At 42.9% G+C, this 22,998-nt stretch overlaps 1 protein-coding gene across 1 annotated transcript; it reads left to right on the top strand.

Annotated features, from left to right (window-relative positions):
* Positions 1 to 224: 224 nt before the first annotated feature.
* FAM132A (family with sequence similarity 132, member A) lies at positions 225 to 21,409 on the top strand. The gene is made up of 8 exons (XM_009889580.1): positions 225 to 395; positions 8,898 to 9,017; positions 10,186 to 10,297; positions 10,560 to 10,741; positions 15,410 to 15,518; positions 16,086 to 16,176; positions 20,418 to 20,496; positions 21,103 to 21,409. The coding sequence occupies exons 1-8, from the start codon at positions 225 to 227 to the stop codon at positions 21,199 to 21,201; spliced, it is 963 nt and encodes a 320-aa protein (XP_009887882.1). The 3' UTR covers positions 21,202 to 21,409.
* The last annotated feature ends 1,589 nt before the right edge of the window (positions 21,410 to 22,998 follow it).

Genomic DNA, 22,998 nt, shown 5'->3' with positions numbered 1-22,998 from the left:
ACCATTTCCATGTGTCCTGCTTGAACAGAGATCTCACCAGCAACCAGCACATCTGTGCATGCCGCTCGTTTGACATTGCATAGCCCAGAGGCTCACCTTTAATAGTTCTAACCTTTTTATTTTTTATTTTTTTAGAGAGAAGTCTGTGTCTATTCCTATTATTGGTGGTGAAGGTTTTTGTGCTTGGAGAGTGCCCTTCCTGACTTGGCCCCTCCCTTTTCAAAATGAAGGGGTGCACCTGGGTATTTGTGGCAACTTTACTTTGTCAGCAGTTTTGCCTCTTCAGAGTTATGGCAGCGAAGAGAGAGAGAAAGATGAAGAAAGAACCTAATCAGTATACAGAGCCTTTCAATGCTACCCTCTCAAACAGCGAAGAGCTGCACGGGCATCCCAAGGTAGGTGTTTACGCATTGTCAGTTCTTGGTAGAACTTATTTCTGGCAGTAATGTGATGCTGGTTCCTTTTTCCGATGATTGAGGCAATCTTGGCAAATTCTATTTGATTTTAAAGAGAAATGTTCTCTCTTTTGCCTGTGCATGATTGATTTTTCTAGCTTACTGAAGCAAACACTGGAATACTGCAATTTATTTTAGAATATGCATGACTGAAGTTCCAGTCCTATGGTAGCTGATTAAGTGTAAAGATATTTTGGAGTTCTAGTGTATGAACACTATCCTGTTCAGAAACAACTGATTAAAAAAAAGTCAAGTAGGCTATCGCAGTACAGCAGTGATACTGGAATATTAATGTATCTCCTCCAGACAAACCCTTTACTCTCTGGAACATTATTTCAAAACTGTCTTAGGCAACAGTATAAACACCTGATCACGGCTGAGCTTTCTCTGCACTGCGCCTTCCACCGCAGAGGCTGCGGTGACTGAAAATTACAGATGAGAAACATTTTGGTGTAGTCAGATGATCTGTTTAATGTGATTGTGGCTCTTGTAGGAAAGGATTCAGGGAGAATATGACACTGAGAAAGGAGGGAGTCTCCCCTATCACACAGCCACTTCTCTCTCTCTCTTCCTTTCTCTGGTCACACAGAAATGTCCCTTGTTTCAAATGGAGGTGACCTCTAAAACATGACTTTGATCACAAGCATTAGGGATGGCAGTCACTATAGCAATAGAGGAACAAACCTGTCAAAAATTGGGGCATGGCAGAGGGGGCAAGTTAGAACAATTGGGCTGACATTCTAAATATCCTATTCAATGCTATTGTGAGAGTAATTGGTTAAGGTTGGGCAAGTCTGGGAAACAGTCCTCTATATAAAAAAGCTGGCTGCTACACTTAAAATTATCATTAAGGGACTGTAAGCAGCGTTTCTTCGGCTAATTCTTTGTTGTGTGTTGCAGGGCTCTGTCAGGACAGGTTGTATACATGCTGAATTCTTGAGGTGCTTATAATCAATCACTTTCTTCTACCCTCTCTAGAACTGCCTCATTCTGCTTTTGCAAAAGGGGCCAGATACATATCTGGTGCAACTAAATTTCAGTCTATTCTGGAATTAATTTGGCTTGACGTGAAATGTATTGGACCGCAAGCACAATATATTCTGATTGCAAATGCAAGCAGAAACTGGTCCTGGTTAATTCTGATACAGTCATACATACATTAGTGCTAGAAGAAACACAGTACTCATTCGGAGGCTAGTGGGCATTCATTAAAACAGACATTGTTTGGAAGCTGCAGTTTCTGTGTTGAAGTACTTTGCTTTAAAATATCCATGGCAAAAGTTTGGCTGCAGTAAGAGCTGGCGAGCTCAGTGAAGGCAGGTTCTGTTTAATAAGGACAGGACGAAACCAAATCTTTGATGTAAATGCTTGTGAGCTCTGCTTGATATCCACTCCCAAATTTTGCAATGCGAACTTTTCTCCTTGGAATCTATTTGAGGCTGAAGTCCGGGCTCCAGTTAAGTATTGGTTCTAAGTGTCATGGGTTGACTGTATTGTGTTTTATATTTATATAGCATCTGCCCAAGCTAAGGAATTATTTTACACATACCATAAATGCAGTGCTTAAGAATTGCCACCGTTTCTGGGGTAAATGACAGGACACAAAGCATCACAACTTGCATTCACTAAGGGAAGAAGTAGAGTAATAGTGAAGCTATCCTTACCTAACCCATCAAGTTAAAGGAAGGTTGAAAGCAGTTCTCTGTCTCTTTGAGCCTTGAAGGTACTGCCCTGAGCAGGTTTGTTTCGTGAAAGGGTGCCCTGCACAGGAAAGCGAAACAGCAGCAGTGTCCCATTTCACTTCTCTACAGCACCTAACAGGAAAGATGGAATTTTTTTTGGCCTTGTACCGTAAAAATTAAAGCTGTGTTTACCTTGGAAGACTCTGTGGCCAGCTGGTAGGTTTATCAAAGCAGAAAGAGCAGGGAATGAACTATTAGCTGAGAGTAGTGATTTTTATTCATACTGTTGAAAAGGTAGATGTGTTTTCCTTCTAATTAAACAAAACAATTTGGGACAAATTTATCTTGGGAATTCTTTTTAAATAGGAGTGGAGAAAGCTCCCCTTTAACATTCACAGGGCATCTGGTGAAACCTCTACCTAAAACAGGGAAGCAGAAGTCTCAAATCTCCTGATAAACCCGATATTTCCAAGGAAACAGTGTGTTGGATTTCTTCATTTGTTTTAACAAAAAAGGTTTCCTCCAGTCTTCTCTTTGCTGAGTTGCTGTCAATGGGATGTGCTTGCCAAGCACATGAGAGTTTTCTTCTCTGACACAGATGGATTAAGAGAGAGAACAGAACATGACTGATGGATACAGAGGTTTTAATCTACTGGACCTTCTTACTTTGACTGTGTGTGACTAAGTACCTGCAGCTGCCACTTGCCAGGCTTGCCTTCCCCTTCCCAGGCATAGATCTTGTCTTGCAAGATGTGATATTTTACTAACAGGGGTTCAACAGTAGTAGATTGCCCAGTGGTTATATAGGGTTGACACTGGTCAGGAGTTACCATTTGATACCTGAGTAGAGGGAGTAGAGATGGAGTCAGGCTCTTGGTGCCCCGTTAGAGGACAAGAGGCAGTGGGTACAAGTTGAAACAGAGGAAATTCCACTTAAATGTAAGAAGAAAAAAAAGCTTCTTTACTGTGAGGATGGTCAAACACTGGAAAAGGCTGGACAGCGAGGCTGCGGAGTCTCCATCCTTGGAGACAGTCAGAACCTGACCACACATGGTCCAGAGTAACCTGTTGTGGTTCACCTGCTTAGAGCGGGGGTGTTGAACTAGACAATCTGTGGACGTCCTTTCCAAGTTCAGTTTCTGTGAGCTGCTTTTAGCAGTAGTTCAGCTAAGCAACTCAGAGGCAGCATCCTAACCTGGGTAAAATTATTGATGCAGCATCTCAGAGAAACTTCAGGGATGATTTCAGGTGAGCAGGAGTTTACCTTCAGTGGAATTTCTGCAAGAAATAGTGTAATGTTTTTAATTTAGTTATCTATTACGTAGCCAAGGGGTCCTTGAAATTTTATTTCCTTTGTGATCCTTCTATCTCTGTCAAATATCTAGGGCTATGTCTATCTGGTTTATTACTTAAACCTCTCTGATTATTTCTTTGGAGCCTTTTGCTTCCAATTGAAAACAGCAGCTGGTTCAATGACATTGCACAGATTGCATTCCTCCTCTGTAAAGAGATTTCAGTCTTAGCCTGAAGTGTGTGATTGCATGTGTAATTGAGAAAAGTAATTGACAAGTATTAAAGCCACAGGAGAGACTGGACCATGACCTGTCTCTAGTAGAAGACCTTATCTTTCATGTTTTCTATCTGTTATCATTGTCAGTCTTGCTCTGGCGTATTATGAACAAGAAGGGCTACAACAGCATGCTTCCTAGCAGTTCCTTGTGGCCCATGTGAAATTATGTTGGATTCATACATCTGACTTGACATATCAAATAATTCAGTGCTTGGTCTCATTTCCCAGAGCTGTTTGTAAGATTTTTAAAGCTCATTGTTAAAGTATGTAGTCCTACATCAGATGCAGCTTTGTGTGCTAGATGCATCGTGCTACACCTGTTTTATTGGTGCTCCTCAGTTCCTTCCCTTTTTGTGTTGTCCCTAAAGACAGAACTCTACTGGTACATCCAGGGGTGGCAGTGATTAACATTGCAGTACAGCTAACGCAACAACAAACATGATGTCGTTTTCTCACCTAAAGTAGCTCTTGCTCACATGAACTGTTCTATTAAATTCATTAAATTCATTATGGGTGTGACCGCTGAAGGCAGTTTACGTTTAAGTGGAGAGGAGAAGCTTTTTGACATAACCATTTAGAGGAGTGAAGAATAATTTTTCAATCACAAAATATAGTGGGAATTTAGGTAGGAATTCCATTTTGGATTTGGCTAAGGTACCAAACCTAACACTTCTGATCTAGGGAAAATTCTTGAGAGATCTGTAAAAACCACAAGTGGTCAGGACCTTGGTTTTACATCTCATTAATAACCAAGAGTGTGTATAACCATAAGTTATTAGCAGCTGACATAGGATTTTTCATGCTATAAACAAAAAAAAAAAAGTGGTCTGTCACTTTTTAGCCTGTTCCAAGCCAAATACACTGCTGAAATAATTTACTCCTAATTTCATAATGAAGCTGACAATACTCTTGCTGGTGTAAATCAGGTGTAACAACATAGAAATTTGTGGATTAAGATAACTGAAATGCTTAGTCAGGTCCGCTTTTTGTCTGGCAACTGCTTAACTACGAAGCAAAGCATTCTTAAATATAATTCCATCACAGATGGACAAATACATGGATACCTGAGCAAAACTTGCAGGGCAGTAACTTCAGGCATGAAGAGTGTGGACTGGATTGGTTAGATATATGTTCTTGGACACGCATCTCTAAATAATTACAGGTGGAAAGGATGCTGTTCTTTTACACAATTGTAACCTTTTCATGCTTTCTTGTCATCCTCTCCCACCCTGAGAAATGCTTAGGTGTGCCTGAGAACACTTTGAGATACTTTTTGATGTACAGACTTGCTCACAAGGTAGTGTTGACATTTTTCTTTTATTCATCCGGACTCTGAAACGACTTTTATCCATTTCACTTTGGTTTTTAGCAGAGATGCAGAGTGGATCCCGCTATCCTTGAATTTCAGGAAAGTTCAGATGCAGTTCAGAAATTTCTCAGGATCCAAACTCTGCTACTTGACTGTAGGTTTCTGCTAGTAGTTTCTTCCATGCTGGCTGAATCTTGGCCAGAGACTGTGTGTCTCTGGGCAGTGCGTGCTGTTCTGGGAGTTAGAGCCAGAAAGAACCACAGGTTCTGCTTGTGTACAGCAGTTGAAATTACAGCTCAATTTGTCTTTTATTGTGAGGGAAGTCAGGGACAGAGTGGGCTAATTTCTCATCAGTGTCATAGGCTGGTTCTGAAGCGATAGGTACCATTGTATTCAGATTCCAAAGTAATCTTAAAAGACCTGATTGAAAGTTCATTAAAAATTGCTGGCAAGGCTTGTGTTGACTTTGGAGGTACTGTTTCAAGTGTTAAGGAGTAAGCCTGATTTCACTGCAGTTAACATGAGGATTCCTCCTGACTCCGGTAGGTTAGCTTTGCTCTCTAAACAGCACCCCAGGAGGGACAAGTCCTCTTTGCTGGGATTCCAAGGCTGTTCTCAGTCCTGACTGATACCTGAGTTGGCTGCGAGGTCTCTCTGGCTGCTGGAGGCTGCTGCTGCCAAGAAAAATAGAGGCTTGCATGCTTATTGCTGGGATTGCTTATGCATGCCATAGTAATTAAATAATAATACCACAAGGATGGAACATTCATTTTAACTGTCAATCATCCTTGTGCTGGAGAAATTGGGGAGTGCCATGACTGTCTTGTAGAGGGATTTGTAATTTAAGCATGCCACTGGAGAGGTATGGAATTTTTTTTTAATTTTTTTTTTTAAACTTCAGGAGTTTTTCATTTATTTTTCTGGGATGTGCCATCTGGATTTCTTTTTTCTCCTTGACAAGATGTCTGCTCTGGCCTGTTTCTTCACAGCTGGAACTCCAGAAAGGCTGAGGACATCTGTTTGTCTTCACAGTTAATGGTCAGAGTCTACCCATGATTGCTGCCTTCTGCTCCTAGCTGGCCTGTTTCCTCATTTTTGCAGTGGAGGGGAGTTTATGCCTGTCTTGCAGCCTGGTGGAAACCAGGAATATTTGAATAGTCTCTTCCACATCTGCAGCAAATGCTGCATCCCAGTTCCTAAGACTCTGGTCTTGTTTGCTGTGTTGTGGAGACTGCACTTCTGAGTTCCTGCCACATGAGCCAGCCCTTTTCGAAGGACGGACTGATTGCATTTCCCTTTTCTCTGCAACCCAGCTGTTCTTTTGCTGGCTTCTGTTACCGCACTGAGGGAATACTTCATCCTGCCTAAATTGGGTGCTTCTATTAATAAGTTGCATCTTTCTGTTTTGTGAACTGTACTGCAGCTTTACCACAGACCTGTCAGTCCCAGTCACTGGGACAAAAAGACATCTCCTTCCTCTGGGCAAAGCACGGGTAGGCTTTTACCTGCTTTACATTTATAAGCTATAATATTATAAAATATAATATAATGCTCATAAACACAGTCCTCTGCAGGTGTGACCTTGTGTGTGGTGATGCTGCACCCATCAGTTTGCAGATGAAGGGGGGTAGCAAAGAGTTATCTTCTCCCATCAGAAACCATTAAACCTCCATGAGACTCTGAAAAATATGTTGCATGTTTGTTGTAGAAATAAGCTGCACCTCGTCTGCTGTTCTAAGGACTTTTGCAGACTTTATGAACGTTTGCCTCTGGACTTAACGTTTACATGTTAGAATAGATAGAGAGGTTTGCACCAAAGGACCTTCTTGGCCTGTCTTTGACTTCTTATGCTTTGCAAAAAGCTGCAGTCAAGCAATCTGTGGGAAGATGATAGTGTTTTAGTGAGGTGATTAATCTCACAATACCAGGGATTTCCCATGGTGCTTGATTGACGTGACGTTCCAAGGAAATTTCGGAAAGCTATTTAAGTCCTGGGTGCGGTAAGTAAAAACGGCAAACAGTAATTTAGCTAAAACAACCTACTAGAACGCCGTGACTTAACACACAATTGAGAGCTGACTGTAAATGTGGTTATAAACATAAAAAGCCTGTTTAAGACTGATTTTGGTACAGAAATAATGAACTAGATTGTCATGAATAGTTTCTCTTGCTCTTGTTTGTGATACGTGCTAAATTTGAGCATTGGGGGGAGTATGCATAACTGTACTCTGGCAAAATGTCTGGGGATATCCTTGCTTTGGCTTAAAGCACAGACGCCAGCGACTCTGCAGCCATCTAGCTGGAGGGGAGGATAAGTGGATTGCATGAATAGAGCAATTCAATAGAAGTAGATCTTTCTGTGGGTTGTGTCTGAGCAGTAAATCACCTAAGATTATTTGCTGAATAGAGAAGATAGAGTTGGCTTCACTGAGGTTGTGATGCGTGTTTAATGAATACCCTTGCTCAGCTCGCAACACATCTGATTTCTGGGGAGCTGCTCGTAGTCTGCTGGTTTGTAAATCATCTGTTGATCCAAGCTGTTTGAAATAAATAGTTGTGATCACATCAGCTCAGAAATCTATGGACAAGTGCCTTGTACTACACCCGTGTGCCTGGATGCATGCCGGAGAGAGAGAGCTTTCCAGGCTCTGCATCAGCTTAGAAGCACCGACATTCCTTGCAACCTCAAGCTGGAACTCCAGCAGACTTCTAAGATTTAATTTTGTAACAATTTACACTGCATGGATTTTTCACAGCAGATCACACAGACTGTGGTCTTTCCTCCTCGAAATGGGCTTGCCCCGATATTTCTAGCTAGAATTTGCAATCTGCTGTCCAATTCATGTTGCTTTTAGACAGTGACATATATTGAAGTTATTAGGACCTCAGCTGTATTTTAGATGATGTTTTCTACATGCTTCTGCCGACTGTTTGGTGAAAGAGAATCTATGCTTGCAAGTGGTACTAGAAATGTTATTAAAACCCAATATGGTTCTCTGAGAAGTGGCACGTGCCACTTCAACAGTGTATTGCTCTTGACAAGAGCGTGGCAGGGAATTGGTAACCAATGATTTCTGATGCCTTTTTTTAATTTGAAGTTAGAAGTTCATTCCTAGCTTAGGAGAAAAACAACAGGTATGGCTATTTGATCACTTCTGATTGTCTCTGGGAGGTGACTAATGGGAACGAGGGAGTCCAATAGGAAGTGGACCCAAATGCATAATGACAGATCGTCTCTTCTGTCCAGACTTTGTTTAGAAGGGATCCAGAACTACGCACTGTAGTGTCAAAGCTTCTCTAGATAATTTCACTGTGGCTGTGATATACTTGCAGAACATAGGAATGGGCAAGGTAGTTAAATTTGGCAATGGACATCTCTTCTGTGATCAGACAGGGACTTTGTTTTTCATTGTGATTTTTTTTTTTTTTTTCCCCCTGTGTGGACATTTGTCACTCTGCAGCCTGTGATTTGAAAGCTATGGAGCATTTCAAGGTTTTCTGTACATTTTAATCTCCCTGTCAATACATTTTTATGCCAGTGGTGAACAATCTTTGGCATCTGGGCAGGTTTTCTGTGGCACATATTAGGACTGTCAGAGGGCTGAAAGTCTCAGCAGCTTGAGAAAGGTCTCTGAGCTCTGGCTCCCAGCTCTTGGCTCTTACTGATTTCTGAAGCAAAGGGAGCTGGGAGGCCCTGCAGGTGATGGCATATTAAGTTATTAGAAGGCCTTTTGGTGGTTTAGGGACAGCATCTTCTGGCTTTTGGGACATTTCTCTTGGCAGGCTTAGCCTGTAACTTACAAAATAAAAAAAATTCTCTGAACCCATGTAGGGGCCAAAGAGATACAGTGATATTAATCTTTGTTCTTGTTTCTCTTTAGATCCTAGAATCTCCAGATCCTCGAATCACAGATCCACGGCGGACTTGGATCTCCTTTGTTCACCGCCCAGATGATGGCAACACCTCTAAAAGGAGATGCAAAGGGAAAGACAAGAAATTAGTAGGTTATTGCTAGATTGCCATCAGCTAATAAATGTGCACCATGGCTTCCCTTCCTACTGCTGATGTGCAAAGTGTTTTGTATGCTCCAGCTTTTGCCTTCCCATCCCAGAGTGTGCTGCGTTTTTATTTGTTTGTGTTTATTTCTCAAAGTATTTTGGAGACTTTTGAGACAGTAAGTGCTATATACTCTGTAAGATAAGGTATGTGAATTCCACTGTCAACGTTATTTTTTTTTTTAAACCAGATTCTCTTGGACTGAGACTTTTTCGGGTTTTTTACTGCTCAGTAGAAATAAAATTAACATTTTTTTTTTCCCACTAGATAAAAACCATGTATCTCAAAGGATGTGTTAATCAAGGTTTGGACACATCGTTTATTTCAAATTAATGAATTACTGATTATCTGCTGAGTGATACGTGATCACATGTACACTTTTAATCTGCTGCTTAGACAATCTTGAATGCTTTTAATAATATCCTTTTATTTCTCAGTGAGCTGATAGGCAGGAGTGCTTCCATGGAGGTTTGCTGACGTTTAGTTGAGGAAACAGGAACTCCCTGGGAACAATATACATCAAAATAGCATTGATATCACTGTTGTATGTTCATACGACCAGTTTAACACTCTAATGTGTGGGAGGCTGACCTTTACAGGTGTTTTGAATAAACGGTTTCATTTTTTTTCCTGAGAGCTCTACTGTTGCACCAAGCACTCATATATGTGATTGTTATGTCTGAGCAACGTATATGAGTAATGTAAAGTGTGGCTAGATGGCTATTCTAGTTAGCGAATAGGTAGAATAAGAAGCTTAAAAGCCAGTAAGTTACTTTGATGATAGGAGAAGATACAGAAGCAGCAAACTTAGTCTTGTGTGCGTTGTGCTTCACGTTGTGTATATGCACTTGAAGAACCAGTTTGTGTTTACCTGAGCAAAGTTTATCCTCCCACATAAAGACCTGAGTAAATTCCAAGTGCTGGAATTCACAGCTGGCTGGAGAGTCAGTGTAAGATTTACTGCACCAGGCCTGTAGCTGAACCGATAGCAGAGGGGGCTGCTCACGTGGCTGACAGCCCTGTAGAACTGGCTCATGGCTGAGAGAACTTTTGGTCTGTCAGTGCAATTTCCTGTTTCTAATTCACATGGTTTTCTTTGGTTACTTCCTTAGCGTGGCCTTGTTGGGCCCCCAGGACCTCCTGGCCCCCAGGGACCTCCAGGAGCACCTGGTGCTGAAGTCACCCGGGAAGTCCTTCTGCAGGAGTTTAAGGAGATATTAAAAGGTAAAGGCTGTAAGAGCTTTGTGCTTTTTGTGATCTGCTGCTTTTGGTAAGCACCATTGCAAAGAAAGAACTGGCTTTGCAAATGTTTGCCTTAAAGCATTCCCCTGTCTGGCAATCAAAAATTTGAAAAAATGTTTCCCCAGTGCTGCTCAGTTTGAGTTGAAGAGTTGAGTGCAGAAGTCTAATTGCACAACTAATGCCTTCATAGACCAGGCTCTTAAACTAAGCCTTTATTTTCCTATACTTTTTCTTTTCTCCTCAGAAGCCATTGAACGTCGAGCATCGCTGGCTATATCGGCCCATCCTAGCCAGCTGCCTCCACTCCTGCTCTCCTTGGAGGAAGTTTCACCCCACAGACGTGTAGAAGAGGCATTCCATTGCAAGCTAAAAGGACAAGTCATTGTAGATAAGAAGACCCTGGTAGAACTTCAGAACTTCCAGTCGGTGAGAAGGGATTACAGACTGAACCTGTGCAACTCCACAACAGCCATTGTGCGTAGATCAGCTATAGTTCCCCTAGTCTGCAAAGCTGCTAGGGGGCTCTGTAGATAAAGGTGTTTCCTGAAAGGGCAGACTACTCCCAGAAGCTTGGCTTAGGCTTGGATGCTGTGAATATAGCACTACCTTTTCTGTGATTGATGGAAGTAGGATCTCATATGGTGATTTCTGCACTGAAGCTCAATTGCAGTGAGATGGACATTTAGCTTTGAGTCGTCTCCTTCCTGGCAAACCCAAAGGGCAGACTTTCTTCTCTCTTCAGCCCAGCTGAATCTCATTACAGTTCTTACTGCAGTTGTAACAGGTCTGTGCAAGAGAGGGCTGTCTCACAGGTCCAAACAACAGTCTTTTTATTTCAGTTAATGATGGAGAAAGACTTGTCCATGTTTGGCATTAGTCTCAAGCATCTGTTCTTTTTTTCAGTGCACACCCTGTTTAATTCCAGAGTAATGTTCAGATGTAGAAAAATGTCAGAGGCAGAGAGAAGCCATTGGTTATAGATTTGTGAGCCCAAATAAGAGCCATCGTTTTTGTTAGACGGGCCAATGCTGATGCTCAAATTCTTTACATAATGTTTTGTTGAAGACTAATACATGTTACCTATAGAATTTCATTCTAGTCATGTTGTAATGATAACAACACCATCATGGGATGCTGTAGGTCATTATAAGCATGATTACAAGGAAGCAGTTGAATTTTATATTAAAACTTCTACTAACCATTTCTGAAACAGTTGCAAATAGGTTCTGAATTTGAAGTTTAAATGTTAGGCTAAAATAATAGCTAAAACCAAATAGTTACTTGGTAATTGAGGAGGCTTCTTCTAGACTTTGGGGTCACAAAGACTGTCTAATAGCACAAGGCCTTCAGATACATGGTTGGTTTGGTGACAAGACGTGTTTGAAGAGCATGAACAAGGAATATGGCTCTCTGTCAGCAGGGTTTGCTAACATTGTTCATGCTTTAAGGTGCTGAGCTTTCTTCCCAGCTGCACTGAGTCTCATTTCTGAATAAACCTGTCCAGCAGTTCCTTTCCCATGGAGTAGTTTTGCTGCTAGGACTTCTCACAGCTACAGGACTAGAGGCAGTGGTTATGTTCTAAACAGGGTGCTTTCCTGGATCTTTCCCAAATACACTTGTGGAAGCCTGGTTTGACAGCACTGTGGGTGCTGGCACAGAGGCAAGATTGTACTTGAAGTGTGGGCAGGGCTAGAGAGATCTGCTGCCTCATTAATTAGGAGGGAAAATGTGAATAAAGACATCTCGGCAATCAGTGTGTAGGCTGATGCTTCCCATGCTTTGTTATCATACGCCTAGCTTCTTTCTAATTGCTTCTGGCCCTGAAGCTGATGTGGGAGGGCTGGCAGGCCTCTGGATGCCAGCCTTTCATTTCAGCTTTGGGACAAGAAGTGTCTGGTTTTAGCTTGTGCTCTGATATAGGGGAATTTAGCAGGGAGTGAGACAGTGGATGCTCTTGCAAAGATGAAAACATTGTCTTTAAAACGGTCCAAGGGGGAGGGAGAGAGAATTCCCCTCCCTCCGTTCTGTCAGTTTAATAGTGCGAAGAAGTCAACAGTTTGATACTTCTCAGGGACGTGATAGGGATTGACTCTAATTCCTGAACTTGGACCTCACCCAAAGCATTTTGAGATAGTGGAAAGAACCTGTGTTGAGAAACAGCCTATCACTTCTATACTCTGTCATTTGAGTATGGTGACTGAGTCACTTTGACCTTGAGAACTGAGAGAGCATGGTGGTTTTCTCATCCTTCCGTGCTAAATTTCCTCCAAGAACGCTCCCTCCCTCTCTTCCTCATGCTCTTGCAATTTCCTTAGTATCTGGAATGAAACACATGATATTCCTTTCCCCACACCTTTCCCTCCTGTGTCTCATGCTTTGGGTTTTCTCACAATTGCTTCTTGCAAAAGCTTTCAGAAAGGTGCTTTACACAGGGAGAATTGAAGTGACTGCGGCCTCTGACAGGCCATGGAAGTGGGATTTATCTGGGGCCCAGGAACATCACTGCAATCAGGTCATTTAAGGCTAAGGTGGCCTATGTGCTTTCCACGGTGAAAGATCCCAGAAGGAGTCCTGGTGTCTCCAGTGCGTTGAGGTCAAGCTAAATGTCTACCTTTTGGCAGCTGAATTTTATTGCTGCTTCAGGAGATTGGTGCGTCCCCTGTGTGTTGGGTTGTTGTACAGGCTGAGTTATCTGTTTCTTTAATAACAGATAAGTTAATGCATTGCTTTCCACGCTGTTTATCACTGAACAGCTAAACTGACAGTTCATATCTCAATTCTCTGTGCACAGTTCCTATTTTCCACCCAGAAGTAAAGTATGGAGTGAGTGAGGGAGACGTGGGGATAGGAGATGAACTGAGGAAGAGAAGCTGACCTTGGTTTGTACAGAATGGCTGGATACGAACTCGTTTGTTTGCTTTTGGTCTGCTAACTGAAATAGCTGTGTGCAAGTAGTTAGTTTCTCAGATATAAATCCCTGCAGTGTTTGAAGCAGCTAGGTGAGCGTGCCGCTGTGAGGCAGCGAATGCAGCAGGGAGCTCTAATTGGCATGGGGTTTAATGGAATATTTTGCCCAGAAAACCTCTCCCTGCATTGTCTATTTCTATGAGCAAAAGAATAACAAAGCCACAGAGGGCATGAAGAAACAGGAATGTTTTATCAGTGATAATTTACTGGTGCCTAAAATTGCCTTCCATGCTCAGCCAGTGGTTTTGGAATTATGTTGCTGATTCTGCTAATAGCTGTAACGAGAAAGGAATGAATTAACTACGCAGTACAGTTTTGCACATACAGGGTTTGGATCTGCTCTTTCAGTGAGGTAAATCAAAAATAGCAGTACCAAAAATGATGGCCCAGTCATAGCATAAGAATGGAATCAAGCTCCTTCCACAGTCTTTGTCGTTAGGTTAGCTGTTATATTGTCCGTATGTGTATACATAAAGAAAATAGCGCTCCTTTTGTGTATATATATGTGCACACAGGCACACATCAGCGCACACCGATAAATATAGAGGCTTAGAAGTCATTGTGTGAAACAGTTGTTCTGCAGTTCATTGTTACTGTTTTCCCATTATACATATGTAATCTTATGAGAAATGCCACTGCTCTTGCACATTGATATATTTTCACCACCATATGCATATATAAAACATTTCTAGTAGAGTTCTGTGAAATTTAAGATTACAGCTAGACCTCGGTAAATAAGGACTGGGAATTACTCTTTCGTGAGCCTTCCCTGGGATTTGCTGAATAAAAGCAGGTTAGTCATTTCACTCCTTCTACCATGTAGTAATTCTCTAAACAAACACCCGCAGACCCAAATATTTGCAACCTTACTTCCTTTCAAAAAGAAAGCTAAATAAATTATTCCTACCCTGCACTGTGAAAGCTGGCAATTTCTGGTTGTGATGAACCAGAATGGGGAGGCAATTAACTTCCTTCTGGTGCTTGAACAAAGGTGTTCCACTTTTTTTTTTTTTTTTTTTTAGTGTAATAGCACCTGTGGTGACACTGCTACAAATTTGTTCACCATGTCTCAGGCCCTTTTTGCCATCTAGTATTGGAAAGCGTACTCAAATGTTTAGGTTGTTGAGATCACCTAATTTTGCGTTTGTGCATGTTTTAGGGATACAGCAGTGTGTGTGCCTTTACAGAGTCATATCTGAACAGCTCTTCTGTCCCATAAGAGCAATGTGGGGCAAATCTCTCAGGACAGCATTCATGGGAATACTTTCACGTTGCACAGAATGCCCTTGCGGTGGAAGCAGAGTCTGACTAATGTTCTTTCTTGGCCTGTGGAAGCCACTCCTGCTTCTCCCCAGCTCTAGCCAAATTCATATCAGGCAGGCCAAAACTAACAATAAACATTTCTCGCAGAGTTTATTTTAGTCTGAGTCAGATAATCTGCTGTGAGTTTGACTTCAGACTGCTTCCTTGCCATGAGGAGAAGCTGCATACTATTTTACTAGATTTTTGCCTGGTCTGTAGAATGCAAGCTTAGGAAAAAATGAAGCTAAATATGGAACCTGTAAGAATCCAAGCAGTTGTTCTTTAACAGCATCAAAGCCACCTGACTTAGACCTGAATTGGGTTGAAAACCTCTGGAGACCCAGATGAATGTTTCCACTGTACTTGTATCACAAAAAGAAAAGTGTAGAAGGTTCCAGGTTTTTAAGCCTGGGGGCACCGCTTGGTTCCATCTGGGAAAACTTTGGGAGTAGTAGGGACCTCTTGAATCAAATAATGGGAGATCTTGTATTTCCAAACATCAGTGGAGGCTAGAGGCCACTGGGACCAGCAGAGCACAGGGATGCATAGGATGCAGTAAGCACAGTCTGAGTCAAGATGAGTTAGACAAGTTGGGCAGTGAGCAAAAAGGGCGTTTTCATGTCTCCTCCTGATCATTTTGCCTTTTGTGGGACCAAATGCTGAGAGTGCCCATCTGGAAGGTGTGTTCTGGGGAGATAAGGCAGTAGCCTTGCAAATTTTTTCAACTTTGTTCTCATGCACATATGCTTGCTCTTTGTCATAGGCAGAAGTAATTGTTGAGAGTGCTGGGGATTTTTTCAGGGTCTGCTCTTCTTATCTTAACAGCCTCTGGCCAAAGGAGCGTTTCTCCGGGGGACAGGATTAAATCTAGCAACAGGACGTTTCACAGCACCTGTGTCTGGCATCTACCAGTTTTCAGCCAATGTCCACGTTGGTGAGTATTGTCCACAGAAGCCTTTTCTGTACTGCTTGATCCACAGAAGCCTTTTCTGTACTGCTTGAGAGGTGCAGGGAGGAGTCCTGGAGCTCTCTGGGTCCTGTTTGGTTTGAAGCACGCGCAGTGGCAGCCCTTTGCAGCGAGCTACCCCTTTGGTACCATGACCCAAAACCCCATCCTTAGAGCTGGGTACTTTGACAGACTGATAGCCACAACAGGCTGCTCCGTGCAAACCAAACAAATCCACACTCCTCATGGAGGATGAGTTTAACGAAAAAAATATATTCAGGTATTGAAGTTATGGCTTCCATAAAAAATTTTTAGAAGAAACAAACATGATTGATGATGTAGAACTGCATCAAAGGAGGTTTGACTGTTTTGTCACCAGTGCATTCATTCAATGACTTTAAACATTCAGTGAAGAAGTATTTTATAATCCAACACCAGAAGGGTGCTTTCCCAAAAAGTCACAAGGCTACTGGTGTCTCTGTTAAGCCAAACACCAGCAATTGGTGGTCTGCTATGTTGCAAAAGTCCTTATATTTCTTCCACTGCTTTCCCCAGACCACAGTGAGTTGAAGAGTAAAGTCCAACTCCGAGCCAGAGATAATGTCCGGGTGTTGATCTGCATTGAATCTCTGTGCCACCGATACACGTGAGTTACTGCAACGCTGTTGTGGCAATTACTTTTCTCAGATGGGCCAGTGTTTCAACCAGCTGTGGAAGTCAGGTTCACCAACAGTGAATTTTCTACAATAATTGCCTGTAGAACTTTTCTGAAGAGAGTGATTCCATCTGGCCCTTAGGTTTTATGTGGGGTTTTTAATTCTGATTTTTAACCTTTTAGTGCTAATTACTCTAAATAGATGAATATTGCATATGTTGAGAGAATTGTGAATGAAGTTGGCTGAAACTGGATATAGCTAAAGGTGCTGAATGCTCAGCTATCACCATAAACGTACAGAGCGAGAGGAACACTAATTTTGTGCCAGAGGTTGTTAGCTCTATTTTTATAATTTCAACTGCATCCTGAATGGATTACAGCATCTCACTTGTGTTGCCGTGAAAGCATTGGAGCGATGAGGAGAATGAATAGGTGGTAATTAGAGGTGAACGTGTCCTGAGGCAGAAAGCCGCTGGGCTTGCATACAGGTACATGGTACCTTCTCACAGCCCTCAGCTGCCTTCTGGAGCTTGCTCAGATAACCATGCTGAATTTTCCTCTGCTGGGATCCTTTAGCAAAACTCTGCTAACGAAACACTTTTGTTAGGTCATGGCAACCTTGGGTGCTGCTCTTTACGCAGCGGGCCATGGCATCAGCGTACTGTTGGCTGCTCTTGTTTGCTTCTGTCATCCATTCAGCCGCAGCATGTCGGTGCCATGTGTCTCAAAAGGCCAGCTCAGGAGGAGTTTGGCAAGCTTTGCTTGGAGGAAGGGGCTGGGTAGCCCCTGGGCTGGGCTGAATTGTACCCAGCAGAGGGCAATGCTGCTTGCAGAGAGTGGCCACCACCTCTGCTTGTGGCTGGGCCCTCATCACCGGGGGAGAAATGCCTGTACAGGGCTGCGCAGATTTGCTCTGCCCTGCCCGCAGCTCTTCCAGTGCAGCTGTAGCAACACCCTTGCAATAACACCACTGAAATATATCCATAAAACGACTCCACAGGTGCAACTTAAAACCCACGAAACCATAAATTTGCTGCTGGACTGGCTGCTTCAGCCATCACTTTCCCTGCTTCGTGAGTCAGAGTGCCACAAATAGGACTGATCTCTCCACAGGCATTTCAATTTAGAGGCTTTATTGGCAGGTGAATTTGATATGAAGCCTCGTGTAATACATAAACCTCTCTTAGGTTTCATTGGCCTGTGGGAAAGACTTGATTGGTATCTGAGCACCCCTTAGTAACGAGGGTAAGAGGGAGCTGTGCGCCCACTGACCTGATGGGAAGTCAAGGAGCTTGTTGACTGGAGCAATTGGCACCTCCTTGGCCTTGTAGTCTGTTTTATAACAATCTTTTATGATTGCAAAACTTACAGCGAGGCAGTGACAGACTGGCTGCAGTCACAATGTCAGCAGAAGAAGGGGGGTGTAACTTCTTGCCCCTTAAAGGGATGCCTTGTATTCGGGTAAGCTGCAGAACTCACAGGACATTTCATTTCTGGCACTTGTGAGAATTCCTTTAGGTCGTTCTAAGAATGTTCCTCAGCCTGATCTTGAAAGCTGGGATGTGTGTTGACAATGAGCGATTTTTGGGACAGCCCAGGCCTTTAATCACAGGGGTGGAACAGGTATGAGGAATGCAGAGTCGTACTGTCCTTTTTATGAGTAGCTCTCACAATTTGCCTGTGCGCAGTGCAGATCCTGATTCCTGTCCTTTACTCTGCATAGCAAAGATTGGTCAGATTCAGATTCAAGTAATCAGCTTTTTTTTATTTTATTTCAACATCGCTGCTTTTTTTCTTTTCACCTACAACAATCTCCTCTTATCTTAGCAATTTCATCAAGAGCAGGACTCATGCCCCTAGCCCTTGCATTCCCCATGAAGAGAGACTGCAAGTTCCACAGATTCTTTTCCTACATGCTTTTGGGATGTGGAATGATATTTCCCCCTTGGGATGTGGAAAAATATTGCCAGTTGGTTGGTTCAGTAAAGATTTGAGTGAATGAGTGGGTGAGATTTATGAAGCCACCTAAGAGGATTTAAAAGTGGAATTGATCCTGCAGATCTCCAAGAGTGAAAAGCTGTTCTCCCATCCTGACCTCCACTCTATGTTGTCTTCAGTTACAGAATCATACAGAAAATGTAAATTCCATTTAAACTGTTTTGTAAAATAACTGAAAATGACAGTGTTGAGTTTTTCTTCCTAATGATTAATGATTCCACAAACTCCCAACTGATTTGATTAAGGCATTTGAGAGAGAACAAAGAGTTTTTCTTCAGGAAGGCTCACTTCTGTCTCCAAGGTCAGTGTCTGTCTGCGTCTCTTTCCTTTGCAGTCCACTCAGTCAACTTTACAGTAATATTGCTAAAGAATAGATGGCAGTCTCTGCTTTCAGCACAGCTTTAGTCCTGCTTCCTTGTTCTGGTAAATGCAAGCACAAGAGTTATCCTGACAGGAAGCTTCCCTGTGGGCCATGGAAACTCCTGTGCCTTCCTCATTGCAGGTCTTCTTAGCTGAGAGCTCTTGGAAAACTGTTCTGGTTCTAGCTGGGATGTGTGAACAACCTCTTTGTCACATATAGCCCAGACAGCTTTATTGGGATGTTTTGAGATTAACTTGCCATCTGAGGAATTTATAGCTACATTCTCCAAAGAACAGTAATAGTAAAAACTTTTTTTTTTTTCTTAGAACCGACCCAGATGTTAATTGTTTAGATAAAGCTCTCTGATGTCTGACTTGGAGTTTTCGTCAGGTGTCCAGGGTTGCAGTTTATGATTGGTTTGTCCTGCACGGACAACAGTGAGTTGGACAGCAGTGGGAGCAAAGCAGCATCAGTACTGGCTGTATGAGAGACCCCTCTCTCTCATACGGTGGGTGAGAGTTTGACTGGTCTGTGGCATGGAAGGAAGATGGGTGGAGGGATGGGAACCTGTCTGGACAGACATTCTGCTGGCACAGGCTGAGCTGCTACCCGGGCTTGTGGAATTTCCTGGGGATGTCAGTGTACACAGTCATTCATTTGAGGGAGCTGAAAGAGCCCCGAGGGCTTTCGGCTGAGAGAGATGGAAACTCGGAGGCAAGGAGACAGTTGGAGTAGAGGAGATTAATGGTGGGAAGTTCCCACCCAAGTCAGGCTTTTGGCAGGATATGACACACAGACTGAGCTCTTCAATCAAGGTGGTGCCAAGTGGCTTGCTCTCTCTGGGCCAAATTGCCCCTACCTTTTATGCACATTATTTCCTTGCAAGGGGGCTGGAGAGAGCACGTTTGCACTTGCTAGCTTTCGTCACCACCACTTCATGGAAAAAAAGGAGGAATAGGGGTTGGTTTTCTTGGGAAAACAACTAGATCTGCTACCACTGGCTAGGCAGATTGCAGAAGAACCAGCCAAGCACGGAGCTCTGTGCTTTCATATTGCTTTGGAACTGAGCTTACGTGGCTTGTTCTGATTGTTGATGTCTCGGGCACCTCCTTCCACCCTGAGTCTTGTACACAGGAGCTGAGTTAGAACAGAAGGTGCCACAAAGAGCAGCTGTCCTACATCTTGTTACTGCAAGGAATGTGATGGCTATTAGAACACGGCATTAGAAAAGAACAGCGCTTGGGGGGTGATCTGGAGCTCTCCCTTGAATTTTAACTGAAGCACAATTTATTTATTTTTTGGCTTGTACGTGACCCCTGATCCTGTCCTCCTAAAACACTGTTCACCTGCAGAATGTGTTCTTTCTTGCGTAAGCCGACTATGTATGTTAGGGTGAAACAGGTCTTTCACACCTTGAAAATGAATGAACTGTTACTGGCAGGATGCATATAGCTAGCTCTTTGAGAATAACAAGAGTATAAACTATTGTGGTGGTCAACAAACTGGGATATCTGGTATGTAGATAAATGTAAAGGACATGTTTAGCACCTGTTCAGGGGTGGGGGATAGAGACTACAGGACCTGGAGAAAGGCCTCTGTCAGAGAAGGTGGCTCCCAGTTCCTGCCACCAGCTGAGTTTTGCATTCGCAATCCTGTATGCTCTGTAGGTCTTCCATTAGTCACTACAAGGTGGACGAGGGTCTACAGTTCTCTCTTCAAGGCAGCTGATTACCGCCATAATCAAGTACAGATGTGCACTGGAACCGCCAGATCCTCTTTCTAGGGAGGTCATGAGACTATTGTCATTCCACATCCAACTCTTGCGACTGCCTTAGGTGTTTAACCTGTTTATTTTTCTTTTGCTGCTGTTTAGGTCTTTAGAAGTCATTGCTGGTCTGGAAAGTAACAGCAAAATCTTCACTATCTACGTACACGGCTTACTGCAGCTGCAGGTAAGCCCGTGCAGGCTGGGAATCACCAGTTTGCTTGGCAGGCTGCGGAGTTATTTACTGGCAAGGCTGAATTCTCACCAGGAGGTAGGGAAGTTTTCATTAACCTTCTTTCTAAGGTTAATGAAGTTAAATGCCTTACCTGGGGTGACGAGGCAGTGGCAGGAAGAGGAAGAAAAGCTAGACTTGTGGTGCACGTTCTGGTCTTAAGCCACAGAAGTAACCTTCCCTCGAAGAAATGCCAGTAAACATTCTTCCCTCTCAAATCTCCCCTTGTGTTGTCAAGGTGCTAATTGTGTTTCCCATTTCATAGAAGGGAATCTGAAGCAGGGGTGACCACTTGACTAGTCCCCCAAAAAGATGCTAGTGCAGTAAGGATCTAATTAAGTAATAAACCAATAACACAGTTTCGCTACAGAAAGTTTTTTCTACTGACTCAAACCTGTACTGCTGCAGTAAAAATGTTTGGTCAGATCCTGTTCCCAGGAGCCACAGCAAAGGGCAGGAGGCTTCTGTGCTTAGTTCATGGTAGCAAAATAGGTTGTTTTTCTCCTTTTACACCGAGACGAAGTGTCTGATGTTTTCCTTTCCCTCTTGTTCTCTCTGCAGGCTGGCCAGTACACCTCCATATTTGTGGACAACAGTGCTGGAGCTCCCATCACCATTCAGAATGGATCCGATTTCATGGGCATGTTAATGGGCGCGTAACATCATCTGCAGCAGTGTAGCAGGGAAGGATACGAGTTAGAGCCTTGCAGTGTATATTTGACTGAAGAAACCTTTACTTTGACGCTCGAAGACTGCTTCCTGTCACCGTTGGCATCTTTTTAAACAAGCAAAGAGCCTTTCCTTTCACAGATACTTCAGCTTGCTTTCAGAGGCTACTGCTTTTCAAGGTCCACACGAGTTCGTTCGCCATAAAAAAATATACTTTTATAATTCAGAAACAAACTCTGTAATATTTAATTTGTGCTTCACCGGATGCTCACTAAACAATACACTGAGATTTGGAATTTGTTACGTTATAACTTTATTTCACAATAGCACTTGTAATCAGCATGTCTTTTGGGATCGATTGCGGGGTGTTTGAGTTTGTAAATGAAGGATTGAGAGGGGAAGTAAAACAGTGGCTGTATTCTATGTGTTGTGGAGGAAGGAGACAAGGATTTGCCAGCAAAACTGCTTTTTTCATACAATTGTAAATGGTATAGGCCCTCTCTCATGTTCAGAATAGCACATATTTGACAAGAAGCATGTTGAATTCTCAGACAATGCCTGCTTCAAAGATGGGAATCCAAGGTCTGAACTCTTTAATTGTGGTTCTTTGTATCTAAGTATTTCCTTGATCTTATTGATGAAGCTGAATACCTCGCTGCCTGTGCAGTTTTGTTTTTATGAAAAGGCCAACGGCACCAGTTCCAGCATGAACTCCCCTACTTATGTTCTTATGTTTTAGTAAGATATACATGTGGGTTTGGACTGCATCACGTAAACAGGGTCCTCTCAGGTGCCAGATAGTCATTTGTAAATGTGTCAAATGCATTATGCTGTTGTCAAAATCCTGGCAGAGACAGTGAGGGTAGCAGCCTGGGATCAGATATGTCACCTGTTTGGTGCTTGTTAACTGCGGTGAAATAATGAAAGAAAACACGAGGCAAGGCTTCCTTCCGTCAGGTGGCCAGGGTCAGAGGGACTCTATCGGAGCTCCGCTTGGAGGGTGAAAGTGCTGTCAAAGACCGTCCAGTGAACGTTTTCTGGGTTTCTGCAACTGTAAGCATGTGATTGAGCCCCTGAAGCAGCTTTTCTTATAGCTCCAGGCTATAAATTCATTTTAACAAAGCAAAAGGGTGTTGACATTTCATGGGGTTAAGGTGTTACCCAAGGTGTGGTAATGTCCTTGTGACTGAGAAAAACCCCACACTCATTTAAGGTAGTTTTGTAGCTTTCCCTTTCAACAGACATCTGGCACTGTTATTGATTTAACTTAGCTGAGGCAACGGTTGTATAACAGTGTCGTGCATCGATGGTAGCAAGGCCCCCAAAAAAGTGCAGATACTTGTTCTTGGATGTTTGCAGCGAATGGAAAATATCCCTTGTATAATGTTGCAATTTTTGATCAACCTCCATATCTTCGTGCAATGAAAACAACGACTGCTGGGGACAGCAGAAGGCGTGAAAAAAAATGCCACCCATTGCTGGGTCTGTTGTTCAGGTGGATCAATACATGATGTTTCCCCGAGCTCCAGTAACGCTGCTGTTGAGGTGGGTGGCACGCAAAGATGTCTTATTTCAAGAGCTGTGGAAAAATCTGCTGTAAAACCCGCATGGTTAAAACTGTGTTGGTTTTTTTTTAATCTCCATTATAAATACTTTGAGACAGATCTTTAAGGGTAATAAATGGTATATTTTCGTTTGTGAAGAACATATTAAAGCGATGCCTGTTGGAGGGGGAAGGAGAGGGTACAGGGAATAATCAAGTAGTGCTGCTACACAAGTGAGGAGAGG

Source organism: Charadrius vociferus, unplaced genomic scaffold, assembly GCF_000708025.1.
Source record: "Charadrius vociferus isolate BGI_N301 unplaced genomic scaffold, ASM70802v2 scaffold477, whole genome shotgun sequence".
NCBI classification, from domain to species: domain Eukaryota; kingdom Metazoa; phylum Chordata; class Aves; order Charadriiformes; family Charadriidae; genus Charadrius; species Charadrius vociferus.
This window is presented reverse-complemented; position numbering and strand designations above follow the sequence as displayed.

Coding starts and splice junctions, on each gene's coding strand:
- FAM132A (XM_009889580.1), top strand. CDS start 225: ATGAAGGGGTGCACCTGGGTATTTGTGGCAACTTTACTTTGTCAGCAG. Junction 9,018..10,185: donor AAGGGAAAGACAAGAAATTA/GTAGGTTATTGC, acceptor TTACTTCCTTAG/CGTGGCCTTGTTGGGCCCCC. Junction 10,742..15,409: donor AACTTCAGAACTTCCAGTCG/GTGAGAAGGGAT, acceptor TTATCTTAACAG/CCTCTGGCCAAAGGAGCGTT.